The sequence below is a fragment of the Podarcis filfolensis genome (genome assembly GCF_964270895.1).
Source record: "Podarcis filfolensis genome assembly, chromosome: 7".
NCBI classification, from domain to species: domain Eukaryota; kingdom Metazoa; phylum Chordata; class Lepidosauria; order Squamata; family Lacertidae; genus Podarcis; species Podarcis filfolensis.
Genome location: NC_139603.1, coordinates 46,071,509 through 46,091,317, shown reverse-complemented (window position 1 = coordinate 46,091,317; position 19,809 = coordinate 46,071,509). Strand labels below are relative to the sequence as shown.

Below are 19,809 nucleotides of genomic sequence, written 5' to 3'. Positions count from 1 at the left end.
GTTTATTTAGGATGTACTGATGGATTGAATTGGCTATGTGTTGGATGTGTTGGGTTCTCAGTATAGAGGCATTGTGGAAAAATAAAATCCAGTGCACATATGCTCAGTGTGGGGATTTGTAGGACTTGAAAAATTGCATAGGGCTTTGATTTGAAATATTTCTAAAATTATTGCGCTACAGAAATGCTGAAATGCCTACTATGTGAATGGCTGAGAGGTTTTTTTATATTAATCAGTCTATAAATTAATAAAAGAGAAATAAATAAAAACACTTTCCCACAATGCTTCTTAATGAAAATGATGACTTATTATGGCAATAAACCAGAGGACTCTTTCATATTTTCACATTTGCTTACCTTCCTGGTAAGAAACTTGGTAGTCTAATTGCTCAACTTTTTAAACATTATAATTTTGGATTTCCTCTTCATATATGCCAAAATATTTATCATTTTGTGGTCTAGCCACTATTCCCCCCCCCCAATTTAAATGTCCTATCTGGGAGAATGGGAGAATGATAGCATACAATCAGTTTAATGGATAATTGTAAAGATGATGTTTTTGATGCATTAAGTAGTCAAAGTGTTACCGTATGTGTATGAATAGCGTGAGATCAGAGGTTTCATACTTGCTAAGTTCATTCCTTTGGAACATAGGAAGTTGCCTTATACTGTACTGTGTTGGACCATTGGTCCATCTACCTCAGTATCTTCTACACTGATAGGCAACAGCTCTCCAGGGTTTCAGACAAGGTACATTCTAGCCCCACCTGTACACGATTGTGATTGTACCTGGAACTTTTTCCATGCAAAGCAGGTGCTCTGCCACTGATCTACGACCCTTTTACCTTCCCAGCACTGAAAATTTACAATCTGTGGCTTGGGGAGCACACTCTATATGTATATCTTAATAAGGGTTGTAATTGGTCAGTATTCTAGTATGTAAATATTGTTCCTTTGAATCTTTCATTAGAAAAGTTTGTTTCAGTTGCTGTGTTCTGCAACCACAGAACTGAAATACTTTTTATATAATCTCATGCCAGTGTTGACCCATGTAGATTAAAATAGCATGTTACCAAATTTGGAGTTAGACTATTTGACCACTGGGAATTTAAATTATTGCAGTTTATTGGATGATGATTTTTAAAAATGCAGACTTCCTGCTTATATTTTCATGGTAAAGTTGTTTTTTAACATGAAAAAATAATAAAAAGGCCAAACACTGGAATCTTATTTTAGTATCTAATTTGTAACCTAAATAGCTGATATGTTGTGATGAATGCAGATTTGTCTGGTCTAATTACTAGTTTCATATATTTGCGTATAAGTTGAATTAAAATTCTCTCCTGACCTGTTCCTACAGTGAGTTGTTTTATTGTGCGTTTGGCATTTATATGTTGCCATAGGAATGAAAGTAACTTCGAAAGGAGATACTTGCAGTAAAGAAAAAAGATCTTAAAAAGAGCAAACTCTAGTCTTTAAACAATTTGTGTATTTAACAGGCAACAGATGTTGCAAGAAATTACCAGCAAATGAAGTATGAATAGAATGAGATGTTTACCCAGTACATTTTTCTTATATGAAAGTTTATTTTTAAGATTGTGTGTGTGCTTATGTCTCATGGTGTAGTTTTTTTAATTTATATTTTCATCACAGATAAAGACACAATAAACAAAATCAGAGATCTGCGTATGAAGGCTGAAGATTATGAAGTGGTGAAAGTGATTGGCAGAGGTGCATTTGGGGAAGTTCAGTTGGTAGGTTTACTTTTTGTGTATGAATAAGGCTAGCATTTATAAAAGAGGAAGCTGCAATTGTAACAAAAAAAAAAACAACGCTTACATGTGCACCATATATTTGTGGTGATTCCCCACCTGTCCCCATGACACTTCATGCGTTTTTTAAGAGAGTTACTTGTAAGCAATCGCAAAGCTGTTTTGATGAACAAGCATAACAGGACCAAAACAGTAAAAAATGGTCCTTATTTTAAAGGCACCTATTAATCACTAATTGCTTGCCCTGGGAGTATCAGGCTTTTGCGGGTGCAATGGTGCCTGCTAGTGCTGGGTTAGTGACATCTACTGGGTTGTCTTCAACCAGGTGCACCAGACCAAGCACATTACAGTACCTTTCAATCATAAAATCATTCAGCATTTCCCATAGAGAGATGTCAAGCCACGCCATGACCTTGCTCCTTTTTCCAGGGTCAGAATGCTAAGATTTTTCAGGTTTACAAATGCATTGACTATTATTATTATTATTATTATTATTATTATTATTATTATTATTATTGACTGCTCTGGAGAGCTTGAGAAGAGCAGGGATGCTGTCCGTCTTTATGTGAAATGCAGAAGGACCTGTCATGCAATACTTGGGTATTGCATATTGATTGATGCAAGGCATGTGTATCATATTCATATAGACTAAGCTTTGCCTTAAATTTTAATTTACGGTAACATTTTCTTCATCTTAAAATTTGTTTTTAAAGGTAAGACACAAGTCATCACGAAAGGTTTATGCCATGAAGCTTTTGAGCAAGTTTGAAATGATAAAAAGATCAGATTCTGCATTCTTTTGGGAAGAAAGAGATATCATGGCATTTGCGAATAGCCCTTGGGTTGTGCAGGTATATTGACTAATTTTTGATGTGTTTATACCATTAGTTTTGCTGAATAAGGAAAAGTTCATTTTTCAATAAAAGTGCTAATTTACAGATTTTAACAACTTTAAGTCTTAAGTATGTTTGCATTTGCTGTTCCAAGTTTTGCATTGCATATAAATGTGATGATTACTAAAAATAGAAAACCTGGGTGAATAATTTTTAAGTATCTTGGGCAGAATCCAAAGATGCAGGAGTGGACTTGTGCTCATAATGCTTCATTCTCATCTCCTTGCCCTGCAGCTTCCTGTGCGTCCCCAAAATCTGTTCCAGAGACTTCCCAATTCTTTACAGCAGATTTTGAGGGTGTGTGGAGGGTTGCAGAGGAGAGGTAGTGAAGTCTGTTCCACTTGCCTGTGGACAGGGAAGATACAAACCCTTTTCTATCAATTCAGTAGTAATGTATTTACTCACCTAGCATCTTTGTTTACCGTTGGAAGTCTATGGCTACTCAGATCAAGGAAATTCAAATCTGGAGTGGTGGGAGTGAACCTGTTGGATTGGGCTTCAGTTTTGAGGTGGGGACTGAAGCCCAATTAAGCAGTTTTACTAACTCTACAGTTCAGGTAGGGACAACGTTCTTTCACACAGTAGGCTTCTAACTTTATTAGGAACTATGTGCACAAGTAGTCAATAAGAGGCTGTGCACATAGTTCCTGTGTCTGAATCTGGAGGGACACTTGCCCCAGTTAGAATATGCATTACTTTGCCTTGGACATCACTTGTTCAGATGGATTGAACATACCTTCCTCTGAACAATTAGCTAGTAGTGTTGAGCTGGCAGCAGCAAATATTTGATTGAATGTACAAAGTGTCCTGGTTAGCCCACTCTTGCACATGTGAATATTTTATTTGTGGCTGATTTTTTCACTTGTCTTGCTGAAACTCATATTTGTCTAAACACTATGTGTCATTGGTTTAGCAAGTTTTGTTGCTTTGGACATCTGAGCATTTTAAACTCAAACAATTGTGTATATAATTGACGCAATGAAATAATTGAAGTCACTATTAACTTCAATGCAAGAAAGTGATGACTTAATGGCTAGTTTTCCCCAATATAACAATTAAGTAATCTTAATAAAGAAGATTTCCTTATCTATTGTTTTTTCTTGAATGCTAATCATGCCTTTTTTTTAACACTTTTACTAAAAATAACAACATTTGACTATGAATGGCCTGGTTCTGTAGACCATTGCTTGGCTTACTGAACCAAGAAATGTAGTTTGAAATCCAGTTTGAAAATGGATTAATATCCTGTCCTGTTTATTCAGAGGCTGGTAACCATCATTTCCTTGTTCAGATGAAACAAGGACACTATGCTTAAGTAAATCCTTCTTGGTTTAATTGCAGCTTGCTGCAAGTGTATTTTCAGATAAATAAGGCATTGTATTTAGATGGTAAACTGGTTCTTCCTTTTGGTTGATATACATACTGAACAGCAGTGAATTGCTAATAATTTAAATGTTAACAAATAATTCTAACTGAGTGAGAGGAAGGCAATAATGATGAACTGAACACACAGTAATCTTAGTTTTATTTCCTTTTATAGTTATTTTATGCATTCCAAGATGACCGCTACCTTTACATGGTGATGGAATACATGCCTGGTGGGGACCTAGTGAATTTAATGAGCAACTATGATGTTCCTGAGAAATGGGCAAGATTTTATACTGCAGAAGTTGTTCTTGCATTAGATGCAATTCACTCAATGGGCTTTATTCACAGGTGTATATGCTATTTTTCTTAATATCTGAATAACTCAGTATTCTATCTGGAGTGCATTACAGTATAATCAGTTGCATGTTTAAATGTTTTTTTGAATATTTATTCTAAATAGCCAGAATTTGCCCACTTCCTTACATGTTTGGGCTGGCCAATCGCAGCCATTTTGGGCAGAAACCATGAAAGGAAGGAGGAACGGAGGCAGGGAGAGAAATTGAACAAATCAAGAAGCAGGAAAGACTGGACAGGCAGAAGCTTTTTCCTTTGTTTGTCTTTTGCTGGTTGGCTGCAGAAGTTTGTGGTGGAAACCAGGGAGGGAGAGATTTATGCCAGTATAGATTAGAAATTCCAAATTCTGCCAAATCCAAACTCTCCTCCCGCCAATGGATCTTGGATTTGGATTACACATGTAGGCTTCTGATTATGTTGCCACTACTGTAAATAAGGTAAGTTGAGGCTCTACCATATGCTGAGGGAGGGAGAGAGAGAGAGAGTGAGTGAGTGAGTAGTGGGGAAATTAAAATGTGTACTTCTGCAATGTGCTTTGTGTTAAGAGATACAGAGGCAGTTTCATCACATTGAACGTAAGTCAAGTTTAAGAAATACTAAGGTGGCACTGGAACCTTATCCTCTTCCTAAAGAAAATTTCTGTCCTCTGTCTCATTTTTAATGATGATATGCTAATGGTAAATTATGCTGCCAGTGGACTTTTAAAGGGGTCAGGCAGCTGGTGATTGGAAAGACCTCTGCCTGAGACCCAGGAGAGCCACTCCCAGTTGTGTAAAGCAGTTTCATTGGTTTGTGTGTTTAAATCACAGCTAGAGGAGGAATTTGCTCAAGGAAGAGGATAAACTATGACAACAGTAATGGCCAAAGGTTGGCTCTAAGTTTGTTAGGTGTTAGTTGTTAACCATCTTATCTGGCAAGACGGGTATGTAGCATAAATGGTTTTTTAAAAAATAAATAAAACCTAGATTGATTTGCTTTCTTTTCAGAGATGTAAAGCCTGATAATATGCTGCTAGATAAATCTGGTCATTTAAAACTAGCAGATTTTGGTACCTGTATGAAGATGAATAAGGTTGGTATGCTTTTTTTAAAAAATCTGAATTAACTTCCACGCTTTTGGAAGTAATATTTTTCTGGAAGAATGTTACTTGAATATCAATTTTGCCTAAATTTTAGATACTTGGAATACTGATGTGGTTTTTTTTAGTTTCTTGCTCGTTTAATTTTTTTTGGCATGTTTTAAAGTGTTGCTTAAATTGTTTCTACCAGTAATTGTATTGTTTTATTATTTTTGTAAACTAAATAAATTTTATGAAAGAAATAAAATTCTTAAGAGTTAAATGAAGTTTAGCTTATATCTTTGACACATTTTCCCAAGGAAATCTAGGAAAATGTTTTGCTTCAAGACACTTTAAAGATCCTAGGTGAATTCTACAGAGTGCCTGTTTTAAATAGCCCCTCTCTTTTCTTTATAGGAAGGCATGGTACGATGTGATACAGCTGTTGGAACACCAGACTATATATCCCCAGAAGTATTAAAATCTCAAGGTGGTGATGGTTACTATGGACGAGAATGTGACTGGTGGTCAGTTGGTGTCTTTTTGTATGAAATGCTTGTGGGTGAGCATCAAAATAATCAGTGTTCTGCAAATGAAATTAACTGCATTTACTGTTGAATAAAAATGCCTTTTATTTTAACTGTTGCTTAAGGTTTACATGGAAGCAGGCCCCATGGAGTTCAATGGCTGCCTTTTACAAAGGTCATAAGATTGTAGTCTTCTATACTTCAATGCTACATCCTTCCAGATCTTATGCTGTTGCTAAACATCAAGTCAGGGAGCAGAAAGACTTCAGCTATGCAGGGTTTGATCTCAGATGAGCAGGCTGACCCTTGTGTTCAGTAGAGACCTAGCTAGATAATGGGAAGACTTAATCTTATCCAACTCTTACTGAGGGATTCCATGTTGCCTTTCGATGTAGAGTTTAGGATTTCAGCCTCCTTTATTTAAGGCTCCCACCTGGTGCTCTCTTTATTGTCTCTGGATGTCACTTTCTTTATTTTATGAATTGACAGTATTATAACATTAATTGTTACACCTGTCAAAACAGTTGCATATGTAAAAACTATCTTATCTATAACAAAAAACGTTTTAAAACAACACATACATAAAAACTATTCAAATCCAAGACATATACCAATGGAAAGGATAGGTGCTGCTACACTTAAATGTCTGATTTTGATGATGTTGATGGTGATGATGATAACAATAATAATAATAGTAATAATAATTTATTTCTACCCCACCCATCTGCCATTCAGAACACTGCACAGTGATTGGTTTTGTATGTAGAACGCATTGTAGAGGTTTTTGGCGCATAGATGACAATGGTCAGGCTATCCGAATCCAAAAATGGCCATAGTTGTCTTACCAGCTAAAACTAGTACAAAGCACTCCTAGCCACTAAACGTAGAATCATGTGATGTGAAAATGCTTCTACCACATACTTGTCAGAACATGAGCTTCTTAGATCTTCAGTACAACTGGAGTATTGCTTTCTAATTTGATTTTTATATTAAGTGACAAGGTGAATCCTGACTCCTTAAAATCATGGCATGAGAAGTAGCAATCATTTGCTTTCTACATCAAGTAATTAGCCTAGTTCTGACACAATGTTTCCTTGGAATTTTATTGTCTTCAGCTATTGTGTGACATTTTTTCACTTTCGTTCTTTTTAATTTTAGGGGATACACCTTTTTATGCAGACTCTTTGGTTGGAACATACAGTAAAATTATGAACCATAAGAATTCTCTTAGCTTTCCTGATGATAATGATATTTCAAAAGATGCAAAAAATCTTATTTGTGGCTTCTTAACTGACAGGTAATATTTTACATCAAAATGAAAGTTTTTGGTTTAGAGGTTTTTCTGTAGTAAACTTCATCACCTGGTGATAAACTAGTGTTTATGAATTTTACATACGTTTTAATAAACTTTTTAATCCTATTAGGTCTTGTCCTGATAATAAAATATAGTGTTGCTGCTGTAAAACCACTCTGTAAATGAGAGCTTTTAAGTCAGTCTGACAGTTCAAGAGCTTGAAATCAGTTTCCTAGTATTTTTATTTGTTGAATAATAATCTTATGTTAAATGTTTTGGGCTTGCATTGCAACAGGGACTTGCATGTGAATGCGCCTGATCATTTTGTGTACTTTGACATAACTCTAGATACATTGTTGTGTGAAAACTTTCTCTAGCACTTATACTGCAGCTTACAGAAACAGTGACAATTCAGTTCATAGTCTGTAGCAGTCCAGGAACATATATCAAAAGGTGGGGGGAATGCTGCAGTGTGTTTTGTTGAGGAAAACCCCCACTTTGGGTGGGGGTAAAGTGGATGGGAGGAGTGGTTAATATTTTTTATACACATTATTTCAATCTACCCCATAGTTTCAAGACAATGTTATGAGGTAGCACGAGTTTGAACCACAGGAAGTGTGAAACTGCTCCCTCACCTCAGATTCAGAGTGGATAAGCAGTTGGTGATTTTCTTCTGAGCTCTTCTCAGCTCCTAATCACCCCTTTCTAATTTTCCATTTAAAAAGTGACTTATTGGGCTACTGTTGCAGATGTTTGCATGCTTTATGTATTTTGATCTTCAGAGCTTTCATATTTAATTGTTTCAAAATATCCCTTCAACAGGGAAGTCAGATTAGGCCGAAATGGTGTGGAAGAAATCAAGCGACACCCTTTCTTCAAAAATGACCAGTGGTCTTGGGAAAACCTTAGAGACAGTAAGTATCTCTTTTTACCACGCATGAAGCTATCTGCATTGAGGCCCATATCACATCTTTTAAAAATCAGTAGTATAAATTGGTTTGGTGTCTGGACTTGTATATACTGTATAAGACTCACTTTTTCCCTCCTAAAAAGTAAGGGGAAATGTGTGTGCGTCTTATGGAGCAGGCTGCACAGCTATCCCAGAAGCCAGAACAGCAAGAGGGATTGCTGCTTTCACTGCGCAGCAATCCCTCTTGCTGTTCTGGCTTCTGAGATTCAGAATTTTTTCCCTTGTTTTTCTCCTCCAAAAACTAGGTGCGTCTTGTGGTCTGGTGCGTCTTATAGAGCGAAAAATACAGTGCACAAAGTTGCGTATGTATATATAGATTGGGAGCCTACTCCAGGCATAGAATTCACCACTTAGGACACTGCAGAAATTAAATAGCGATCAATTTTTAGTATTTGTGAAAATATATTGCTCAAGAGATCCCTATTTCATTGCTAATGTGAGGTCTCTTGAGTGACCAATGGGTGTGAGGTTTTTAAATTGGCAGCTGTCTGGGGACCTCAGGAGCAATCTGTTCTGTTTAGCTGCTCAATGTAGAATAAAGAGTTAAATCTTGCCATGTCTCCTTGTGATTCTTTCATGCCTCTTCTCCATTCCAATTGTAACATTTTTAATATATTAGTTTCAATAAAGATTTTAGTAATCCTTTTTTTTTTGTTTATATTGATAGCTGTAGCACCTGTTGTGCCTGATTTAAGTAGTGATATTGATACTAGTAACTTTGACGATTTGGAGGAAGATAAAGGAGAAGAAGAAACGTTTCCTATACCAAAAGCATTTGTTGGCAACCAGCTGCCTTTTGTAGGATTTACTTACTACAGTAACCATCAGTAAGTATACATGTGCTACTGAAAATGCAGGGATGTGAGCTTAAGTTGTGAGAACAAATCCTATAATATTTGAGAGCAATGTCACAAAAGCAACTTAATTCTGGGTTTAAATGACACTTTAAAAAATCTGTCTTGCCATATCATCCTGAAATGTACAACACTTACTATAGCAGTTTTGAACTTATGGTACGGGCAGCAATTTTGTACATCTAATTTTGGTTCCTCTTGATGTGACATCATACCATATCTCTGATTTTTGTGTTTTTCTCAAGCAATGTCAGAAGGCCAGGCTTTTAAGTGATTATTACTTCCAGTGCATGTTACCTGGGATAAAGTCTCATTGAACTCAGTGTGGTTTATTTCTGAGTAGACGTTCATAGAATTCCACTGTTAAGGGTCAAATTATTCTATGTAGTCTGCTCATTAATGTGCCTTTGAATTTGTTTGCTTACTAGCTATGGAGAATAGCAACAATGTCTAGTGAGCAAACAAGGAGAAATCATGCAAGAGGTTGATCCATTTAATTATTTGCTAATATAATTTGCAAAGAGCTCATGAATTCTTACTAGGATTGCGAAAAACGTCAGATTTCATCTAGAGAAATTTTAACTCTTAAAGACCATTCAAAATATGATAGTAATACATCCTACAGGTTAGAAATACATAGTCAGATATGTATTTCACAATTACACAGCTAATTTCATGATTTTTGAGGAACTGTCCAGCGTTTGGAGTAGTAAAACTTTTTACTAACGCAGACAGAGGTTGTCCAATCTTCAAGTTAAGATTTTTCATCAGCTGCAAAACTCTGCAGAAAAGAAAATGTTATAAAGCAAAACAGTATGTGATATTTGAAGGAAAGATGTATAAATAGGGTGTTCATGTTGTGTCTTTTCAGAAGATGTGTATTCTCACGTTCAAATTTTAGTTAACGGCAGAGACTCAAAAATGTCAAAATACACCTTTAAAATTGCATGCACCCAGCCTACTATATAATGTGGGCATTTAAGTTTCAGGTATATGGGTTGCAGAAATGTGCAAGCAAAGTGATCAGGGGGCTGGAGTACTTTCACTATGAGGAAAAGCTAAAATGTCGGGGGGGGGTGAGTTTTAAAAAGGGTAACTAAGGATAGAAATGAGAGAATTTCTAGTATGTAGAAAGTGGGGAGAAAAAAGTTGTTCTCTCATCATATTACTATAACTTATTGTGTGCTTACAGGTATTTATCTAGCTGTACAGCAAACTCTAATGACAACAGAGCAAGCACCAACGTAGATAAAAGTTTGGTATGTCTTTTTTTCTTTTTTAATTTCCCCCCCTTTGTTAGGACCTCAAATAAGTGCTATTAGCTAATTAAATATTTTGTTGATTAATCCTTTGTATTGATAGCTTGATTTGAATAAATGTAAATTACCAAGACATCCATATATACACAGGTCCCTCTTTCCGAACACAGTATATTCCCTGGAAATTGTTTGTTAGGCAATCATTTGCATAAAGAGCTGATGATTGCTATTAGTTCCTATGGGAACATTTTTCTGGCTCTCTTTCCATGCTTTCTGCCTGAGTCTGATGCAACCAATCAACAAAAGCAAGACAAAGGAAAAGCTGATTTGTCCAATCTCCTTTCTTCCCTCCCTGCTTCCCTCCATCCCTCCCACCCTCTCTCCATGCTTTCTGCCCAAAATGGCAACACCAACCAGCAAAGCACAAGTAGGGAAGTGGGTGAGCTCCAGCTGTTCCGATATGTGAATCAGCCCTTTGTGTAGTGAGGGTTGGGTATAATTCTTTGTATTTGGATAACTGAGATTTCATGTAACAAGCATTCCGATAGTGGGACCTATCAGAAGATTTGTTTTCAAGATATTGAAGGAAGTGTAACGTAAAGATTAATAACCAATATTTGCACTCATGTAAGAATGAAAATGAGTCTACAGTTCTTTTTCTTTCTCATTATTGCAGCACAGCAGAGCTAAAATGTCACCAAAAATTAAATCGATTTTTAATTTACAATGTTTATATACTACTTGATTATAATAAGACCTCAAAGCGGTTTACAAATGTGTCTTAATTTCTGGTCCCATTTATAAGAATGTGCCTATGTTTATTAATCTGTTAAAGCAGTAATCTCCTAGCTGAAACTTGCTGTTCCAGTTTTTAAAAATAAGATACTGAGAACCATTCAAAGCAATTTTAGATAGTTGTTGTAAAATTCATTATAGTTTAGATAGTCCCATAAGATCCTGTCAAGTATGACTTTTATTTTCATTCTGTATTTTATATTTAAAGCTGGAATCTCTGCAGAAAACTATCTATCAACTTGAAGAACAGCTACATAATGAAATGGAACTGAAAGATGAAATGGAACAAAAATTCAGGTGACTCATTTCATTCTTTGTTATCAGAACTTCAGAAACACCTGTTTTATGAATTTTATATTGGGGAATTATGATGGTATTAACATTTTATATGTGTAGACCAAGAGATTTGTAGCCCACCTCCAAAACTGAGTATCAGGGTCTTAGGAGCCAATTAATGGCACCAATTCTGAAAGTGATATTTTTTAAGAGTTGCTGGTAGCAAAAAGGATGCTTTTGCTTGCTGGCATTACTAAGAGCAAGACTAAGCACTCTTAGGTGAATGTGCATCAGTTACCTTGGGAGTGAAGAATTTGAAAGGTAGGGATATAGTCACTTTGAATCTCCCATTTACTAGCTTTTTGGTTTAGTTTCCTTCCCTCTTAGAGCTCACCATGGTTCTTCTCAGATTATGTTCTGGCTGCTATAAAATATTTCATATTCCTTAGTGGCAGCTTCAGATATTTGGAGCTTTAAGATCTAAGGTGCTAGTTCTACACAGAAATAGTTAAGTAAAATTCTTAGGTTACTAGGATATCAGTGTTAGACATAATGCGTATTCAACATAGCACTAATTTGCGGGTTTCGTCAGCACAGGCATTTTTCCTTATGGATTGTTTCCCCCTCTGGAGCAGATTGGAGATGGCATGGAGCACTCACAGTGAAGGAGAGGGTGAAAAGTCCTGTTTCCCTAGTGCTATTTAGTTGAATACTTCCCACTCTGTATGACATTGGGCTATACCCATTAACAGGTTGGTGGTAGCCTATTCTGTACACCACTGTCAGCTTTTTGGTCACTTGGATGTAGATTACACAGCCATGATGATGTGAGTTATTACAGTGTAATTGAGTTAAATTGGGTTGTTTGCAGAGCAGTTGTAGAGCAGTGTCCAAAAACAAAAAAGTGTTACTAACATAATTTTATTTTTTCTAGAACGTCAAACATTAAATTAGACAAGATAATGAAGGAATTAGATGAAGAGGTAAGTGATTTTTTGTGTGTGGTTGGAATTAGTTTTCCCCCATTTCTAAAAAGAATGGTGTTAGAATTTTACTTGCATACATGTGATTTCTTTCTTCAATCATTTATTACAAATAAAACAAATCTCTCTCTGAAGGATTTCTTTCCTTTTGGGAGAATGAGGAAAGTCAAGACTTGCACCATGGATTGCTTGTACAGAGAGACTTTTGCCAAGGTCTTGATTCATTTATCTCTACTCTTGGAACGCCGTCTCTCTAGCCCAAGCATGGCCAAACTTGGCCCTCCAGATGTTTTGGGACTACAACTCCCATCATCTCTAGCTAACAGGACCAGTGGTCAGGGATGATGGGAACTGTAGTCCCAAAACATCTGGAGGGCCAAGTTTGGCCATGCCTGCTGTAGCCTGTCAAGTTGATGGGCGTGTGCCTAGTGACTCTAAAAAAGCCAATATACAGATAACTCATATCAGTTTAATACAGTATTTTTAAAAAATCTAACACAATTATGATATTTATTGCTCTTATTCTAAAACATGAGAATATTTTCTTTCAAAGATGGATTATGAATTTCCTAAATAAAATAATTTGGACCAGTTTCAGCTAAATAGTTGTCTGAGTGGGAGCCAGTGCAGTGAGTCCTTCTAGCGCAACAGGGTTTCCCCTCCTCTCCCTATGACCCACTCAGATCGGCTCCCAGAACAGTGGGCAGCGAGAGATATATTGTTCTGTCTGCCAAGCAGAAATGCTTATGCTGATCATATTAGCACAACGTTGAATTCCACTGACAGCTTCATCGGGATGATTAGAACTTAAATTTTCTACTAAATTTAAATGGTGAAAAATTAAATGGCAGTATATAACTTGCAGGGCAGTCAGAGAAAAAATTTGGAATCAACAGTTACTCAGGTTGAAAAGGAAAATATGCTTCTGCAACATAGAATAAATGAATATCAAAGAAAAATTGAGCAGGAGAATGAGAAACGTCGAAATGTGGAAAATGAAGGTAAGCTATATTTCCTTTCAGGAAGCACCTTTCAGGTAAGACTGATGGTCTCTTTTGTAGGATATTTTTTGAACAGCATGAATATCTTAGTATTCTTTTCAGTATTATAACTGGGGCATATTTGTGTTTGAATATGCCTCAGAGCAGTGGTGGCTTGTTTTTTTTCTTGCTGTATAGAAATATTAGAAAAAATACCTCCAAGAGACATGCATGTTTATTTACATTTAACATTTCCCCTTTGCATCTAGTGTCAACGCTAAAAGATCAGTTGGAAGACTTAAAAAAAATCAGTCAGCATTCACATATTACAAATGAAAAAATAACGCAGTTGCAAAAGCAAGTAAGCAATTTTCTATGCCTATATCTGCTTTTCCTCCAAAATGTATCAATTTAGGGTAAATGCAACAGAGCTGGAAGTATTTGTTGTATGATACCCACTGCTACCTTTTCTTAACTCCCCCTTCCCCTCCCAACAGCTTGAAGAGGCCAATGATTTACTGAGGACGGAGTCAGATACCGCAGCAAGGTTGAGAAAGAGTCACACAGAAATGAGCAAGTCAGTAAGTCAGTTTGAAGCCCTAAACAGAGAACTGCAAGAGAGATGCAGAATCCTGGAAAGCACAAAATTACAAGTGGAAAAAGACTATTACCAACTTCAAGCTGCATTGGAAGTAGAAAGAAGGGATAGGAGTCATGGATCAGAAATTATTGGAGAGCTACAAGGTAATAATTTAAGCCAAAGTAAATCTAATATGGTGGTACCTTGGTTTAAGAACTTAATCCGTTCTGGAAGTCCATTCTTAAACCAAAGATTCTTAAACCAAGGCGTGCTTTCCCATAGCAGCAAGGGACTCAATTTACAAATGGAAGACACTCAACAGGAAGCAAAACATGTTCTTATTCCAAGGCAAAGTTCACAAAGCCAAACACCTACTTCCAGGTTTGCAGCGTTCTTAATCCAAGTTGTTCATAAACTAAGCTGTTCTTAAACCAAGGTACCACTGTAGTGCCTTCATTTTTGTTTTGATCAAATATATGTATGAATTCAGTGTGCTTTCAATACAGTGGTACCTCGGTTTACGAACTTAATCTGTTCCGGAAGTCTGTTCTTTAACCAAAGCCGTTCTTAAACCGAGGTGCGCTTTCCCTAATGAGGCCTCCCGCCGCCGGTTCCCTTCCACTGTTCGGCTTCCGTTCGTAGACTGAGGTGAAGGTAGATTTCCCTAACTGGAACACTACTTCCTGTTTTGCGGAGTTTGTATACCGAATAGTTCGTAAACAGGACTGTTCTTAAACCGAGGTAGCACTGTACTGAATTTTAATCCACGTTGAGAGCGTAACACTAACATTAGAAACACTGTCTCTTTTTTAATTAACCAACGACCTCTGATGTATGTTAGGAGCTTTATGTGGATAAATCATACTTTCGGTTTTGTGTGCAAGTACTGTGGCAGATTATACTATTTAATTGTTTATGTAGCTCGGGTTACATCTTTACAAGAAGAAATCAAAGGTTTAAAGAACAATCTTGAAAGAGTGGAAGAAGAAAGAAAGCAGGCCCAGGACATGCTTAATCATTCTGAAAAGGTAAGATCATTAAAACAATGAGGCATAAATTTCTTGTTTCTTGGAATACAGATGCATATTTCTAAAAATCTATAAAAAGCAGCATGCGAATGTGATTGATAGGATGATTTTATAAGATCTATATTAAGCCGCTGTGTTTGAATTTGTTTGTTTAATTCAGTTGATGTGAGTGGGAATATGTTGGCTCATGTAATATTTTTTATATAGTTGTGGATCAAGCTTTTAAGGGTGATAGAAATGTGGCATTGATACCAATGCATCTATTGTTGTTTTTATTGCTATGATACCATCAATGTATATATATTTTCACCAAGTATTATAGGGAAAAAGGACAGACTGTGACCCTAAAGGACTTTAAGTCTGTATCTTGATAGTTAGAGGTAGGGAAAAGCGAATGTTTGATTCATTTATGGGTGAGGATTAAAGGATTAAACCAAAAGCTTTCTGCAAAAAGTGGAGTAAGATGAGAGATGTTACAGCAAGAGTTTTTGGGTGGCTAAGCATAGCAGAATTGAAGAGGCAAAGTCCTAGGAGTAAAATTACTTGGGATGCATCTTGAATCAGTGCTTGTGGTTGTCAATATATATATTTTAACCAAATGCAGATGCAGTGATCCCAATTCCTATCAGAACTTGTAATATAGGTGGTTTAACCCTTCCTCCATTGCCATCATTGCACTGAAAAATCACCCCACCAAAGCTTCTAGGGACAAAGTAGGTTTAGTGGGGAAACGGTGCATGGGGAAAGGGTAAAACATCCTTTCATGAGCTGTGGTCCCCAGATGGATTGTGGGAAGCCCATGGCTACACTTTGGGGGAGGATAATACAGAGAAACTCAAGCATGGCATTCAAAAATACATTTACAAATAACTTGTGACTTAACCACAGATAAAGAGACACCAGCGCAGGGCAGAGCTGTTAATCATTTGTGAAATTCTAACTGTCCTCAGTCATAAATATTTGTGGATTGTGTGTGCTAAAAGTATGTGTGTGCATCACTTTGTCGCTCGCTTTCAATGTAGCAGTTCATTATCATATTTTCAGTAAAAAAAGAAAGAAAGCTGAGGCAGATGGGATGACAAAAAGCTATTGAGTGTCATGAAATCTGAATTTTTTTTTAGATTAAGGATGGTATGGTGTTCTTAACCTAACTTCAGCTTATAAAAATATCTTACAGGAAAAGAATAATTTAGAAATTGATCTAAACTACAAACTCAAAATATTACAGCAGCGTTTAGAGCAAGAAGTAAATGAGCATAATATAAATAAAGCTCGTTTAACTGACAAGCACCAGTCAATAGAAGAGGCCAAGTCAGTTGCAATGTGTGGTAAGTTTTTATAGCATTTGTTTGTTTATATAGCATGTATATACTGTCTTCCTCCCAAGGCATGTTTACAGTTTTAAAATACTAAAACAAATAAGTAACTAGAGTCCAACTGGAGCAGGCCATGATGTTGACTTAACCTGCCTCCTTCACTCTTTTCTTCCTTCTCACAGGGAAGATCATGTCCAAGGTTAAATTACTGTTAATTGTTTGTATATTTTTCCTTTGGATAATTACAGGATAAACATGCCAGTTACGTATATAATAAAGAAACAACAGCTGCAATGTTACTTGTAAGTCAGTAGGAGAAAGGCACAAATTGGACTTGTGTGCCTTCCAATGTCTCTTTCCTATCCAATCATTAAACAAAATGCTGCCTGTGGAAGCAGTCCTAGTGAAATGCTCAATAAAACAGTGCTGAAATGGAAAGTATGTTTCTAACAGTATTAGCACACAAGTATTACTTGTTTTTTCCTCACAGTCATCACTAGTTTTATCATTATACAAATTACACACACACACACACACATGTATATATATATATAGAGAGAGAGAGAGACAAACAAATTTTATTACACAAACATAATAAATAAATTAATAAAATAATAAAAATAAAATATCTACTTAGGGCACCTTTGAATAGATAAAGAACGCTATGAATGAGACATACAGTGATTCTCCATATACTGTCTTAAGTTAAATTACATAATTCACAATTACAATATGTGGTATAGCCAGCAATGCAGCTGGATCATAAGGGACTCACAAATGGGGATAGTGCTGTTGCACTCAGATCCTGCTTGTGGAGTTCCCATAGATATTTGGTTGGCCATTGTAAGAACAGGATGCTGGAGTGGATGAGCCTCTACTGGTGGCCATTCTTATGTTATTAAGGGGAATAGACAAATTCATGGAAGATAAATCTGTAAGTGGCTACTAGTCATTTAGTCATTGCATGCTAAGTCCAGGATTGGAGGCAGCATGTCTTTAAATGCCAGTTGCCAGGGAACAACACGGGGAGAGGGCTCTTGCTCTCATGGTGCTTCTGATTGGCTAGTGTGGGAAACAGGATGCTAGGCTAGATGAACTTCTGGTCTAATTCAGCACACCTCCGCTCACATTCAAACATTTGGCAATTTTTTGTAGATTACTAAGATGTCTTGTCAGTCGGGTATCTTCACTGTCCTCATGAGTGTTGAAATAGTTTATTATTCCTCACTACTTGCAGATAGTTTTGAGTGCTAAGTCTTACTGCCCATGGTAGTACAGAAGCGGTGATGGGGCTAATAGTCAAGGAAGAAACTGCCAGTACATATAATAATTCTGGACAGTTTTAGTATCTGCTTATACCACCTAAGTCTCGCCTCCCCACCACCGCCCACATCAGATTATTGTAACTAATTGGCCAGTGTCTGTAGACAGTGTAGGGTGTCTGGTCAGGTACCACTGCAAATGTGGAAGCTCTGCCCATTTAGTATGCAGAGCAGCCTGCGTAAAATTCTTTTATTGGAATTTTTTTAATGATGTACTATTTTTGGTCCTTTAGAAATTGAAAAAAAGGTGAAAGAAGAGCGATCAGCAAGAGAGAAGGCAGAAAATCGAATAGTCCAGATTGAAAAGCAATGTTCCATGCTAGACTTTGACTTGAAGCAATCTCAACAGAAGCTGGAGCACCTTAGTGAACAGAAAGAGAGACTAGAAGATGAGGTAATAAAAAGTGCTTAAGTTAGTTGCTATAAGTTTGAAGTACTTAAGAAAACTTAACTTTCTTCATATCCCTTTAAGCAGGAAACTCCTCAAACCTCCGCTTTTGCATGTGGATGCAAATCCAATTTCTGAATTCATTTCCCCCCAAATTAGTGTTGTAATTTGAAATGTTTTCTCAGTTCATACAATTTGGATTCTGCGTGCCATGTATTTTGCACTACAAAGCTTTGCTACAAAATATGCTAATGAAATTGGAAATACATAGAGAAATGATTATTATAAAATTAGTAGGACCTTTTTTTTGCTGTATTGTGGGGAAAATCATTGGGGGGGGGGGTTTCCCAAAATTTAGAATTGAGGAAAATGGCCTGCTTTGTAAAGAAATTCTGTATGTTGCTGTACATTCTGTTGTACATGGACATAAAGGCAGCTTAGGCAACCACACAACTTGTTTTGCATGCTCAAGGCAGTTTGTGTGTGCGTGCAGAGGCTTGTGTAGTGTTCAAGTCTTGTGTGTGTGATGGCAAACTGCTTTCAAACCTGAACACACTTTGAAAAGCAGCTTTTGATACTGCATTGAATGCTGCTGTATAAAGAAAAAAATGTTTAAATGCTGACATTAACTTATTTATGAAATATTACTACTTTTAAAGAAACTAGAAAGCCTTTTCTATTGGCTAAAATATTTTATTGTGCGGTTAGGTTAAGAATATCACACTTCAGCTGGAGCATGAGATTAATAAGAGAGTGATGGCACAGAATGACCTGAAGATTCATGCTGTAGAGGCAGATAACTTAAAAAGTTCTGAGAAGCAGCTAAAACAGGAGATCAACACATTGTTGGAAGCGAAGAGATTAGCAGAATTTGAGTTGGCTCAACTGGCAAAGTAAGTAAACTCAATTTAGAATCAGCTGCTTCACCCCATAATGTTACAAATCTTACTGAGTGCTTTTCTGTATTCAAATATGCATTCATTTCAGTACATGAATATCTTTGTTTAGTAATATCTGTTTATATGATCACAGGAGCATCATGCTCATATGCAGAGCTCTTTCTGTGTGATAGGGTCTGATTAAAGTACATTCTGTACAGGTTAATGCTATAAAAGTAGATGCCACAGGGATTGTTTGTCTTTTAGGCAGAAGTGCACTGCTTATTTTCTAGTTGTCTTACAAATGAACTAATCAAAACGAAGCACTTGTTCCAGTTTGAAGTTTCAGCTGAAATTGATTTGAGGGAACATATAACCTTAAATTAAAACCTTCGAGTAAGACGAACCCCTTCAGAAGTTTAAGCTGTCTAAAGGCTTATTTCCTACTTCATGCACAACTTGGATGTTTAGTTACTTGATTAACCAGCACTTGATGACTGATAGTTTATTGTATAAACTCCTTCAGTTGAGAAGTATTTTATTTGAATGTGTATTAGGGATTTGAATGTAATGTCAAAAATGAGAGATTTTTTTAATTTGGTGGTGGTGAGCAGAAGTCTGCTGATTGACTAGCTAATATGGGGATGGGATAGAGAGGGTTGTGTGGGTTAAAATTTACCAGCTAATATGTTGCCAGCAGGTCTTTGGTTAATATGTACAATGCTCTTAATTATTTTTCTCCTCAAAGGCAGTACAGAGGGAATGAAGGCCAGATGCGTGAACTGCAAGATCAACTAGAAGCCGAACAGTACTTTTCTGTAAGCTGTCCACTTCTACATTACACAAGCAATTTTTCTGAGTGATGATATGGTAACATTGTATAATCCCAATAGTAGTGACTTTCTATATTAGCTTC

At 36.5% G+C, this 19,809-nt stretch overlaps 1 protein-coding gene across 2 annotated transcripts in view; it reads left to right on the top strand.

Moving 5' to 3' along the window:
• The window catches only part of ROCK1 (Rho associated coiled-coil containing protein kinase 1), a 59,464-nt gene that overhangs the window by 14,450 nt on the left and 25,205 nt on the right, over window positions 1-19,809 (top strand). For both annotated transcript variants that reach the window (XM_083622417.1, XM_083622416.1), the window contains exons 3-21: window positions 1,653-1,753; window positions 2,485-2,622; window positions 4,205-4,380; window positions 5,373-5,457; window positions 5,861-6,005; window positions 7,129-7,267; window positions 8,087-8,178; window positions 8,902-9,061; window positions 10,281-10,347; window positions 11,351-11,439; window positions 12,353-12,401; window positions 13,267-13,402; window positions 13,651-13,742; window positions 13,879-14,125; window positions 14,883-14,989; window positions 16,167-16,317; window positions 17,861-18,021; window positions 18,724-18,908; window positions 19,642-19,711. In XM_083622417.1, coding sequence (XP_083478543.1) covers window positions 1,653-1,753; window positions 2,485-2,622; window positions 4,205-4,380; window positions 5,373-5,457; window positions 5,861-6,005; window positions 7,129-7,267; window positions 8,087-8,178; window positions 8,902-9,061; window positions 10,281-10,347; window positions 11,351-11,439; window positions 12,353-12,401; window positions 13,267-13,402; window positions 13,651-13,742; window positions 13,879-14,125; window positions 14,883-14,989; window positions 16,167-16,317; window positions 17,861-18,021; window positions 18,724-18,908; window positions 19,642-19,711 — 2,390 coding nt within the window. The remainder of the gene's footprint in view (window positions 1-1,652; window positions 1,754-2,484; window positions 2,623-4,204; window positions 4,381-5,372; window positions 5,458-5,860; window positions 6,006-7,128; window positions 7,268-8,086; window positions 8,179-8,901; window positions 9,062-10,280; window positions 10,348-11,350; window positions 11,440-12,352; window positions 12,402-13,266; window positions 13,403-13,650; window positions 13,743-13,878; window positions 14,126-14,882; window positions 14,990-16,166; window positions 16,318-17,860; window positions 18,022-18,723; window positions 18,909-19,641; window positions 19,712-19,809) is intronic.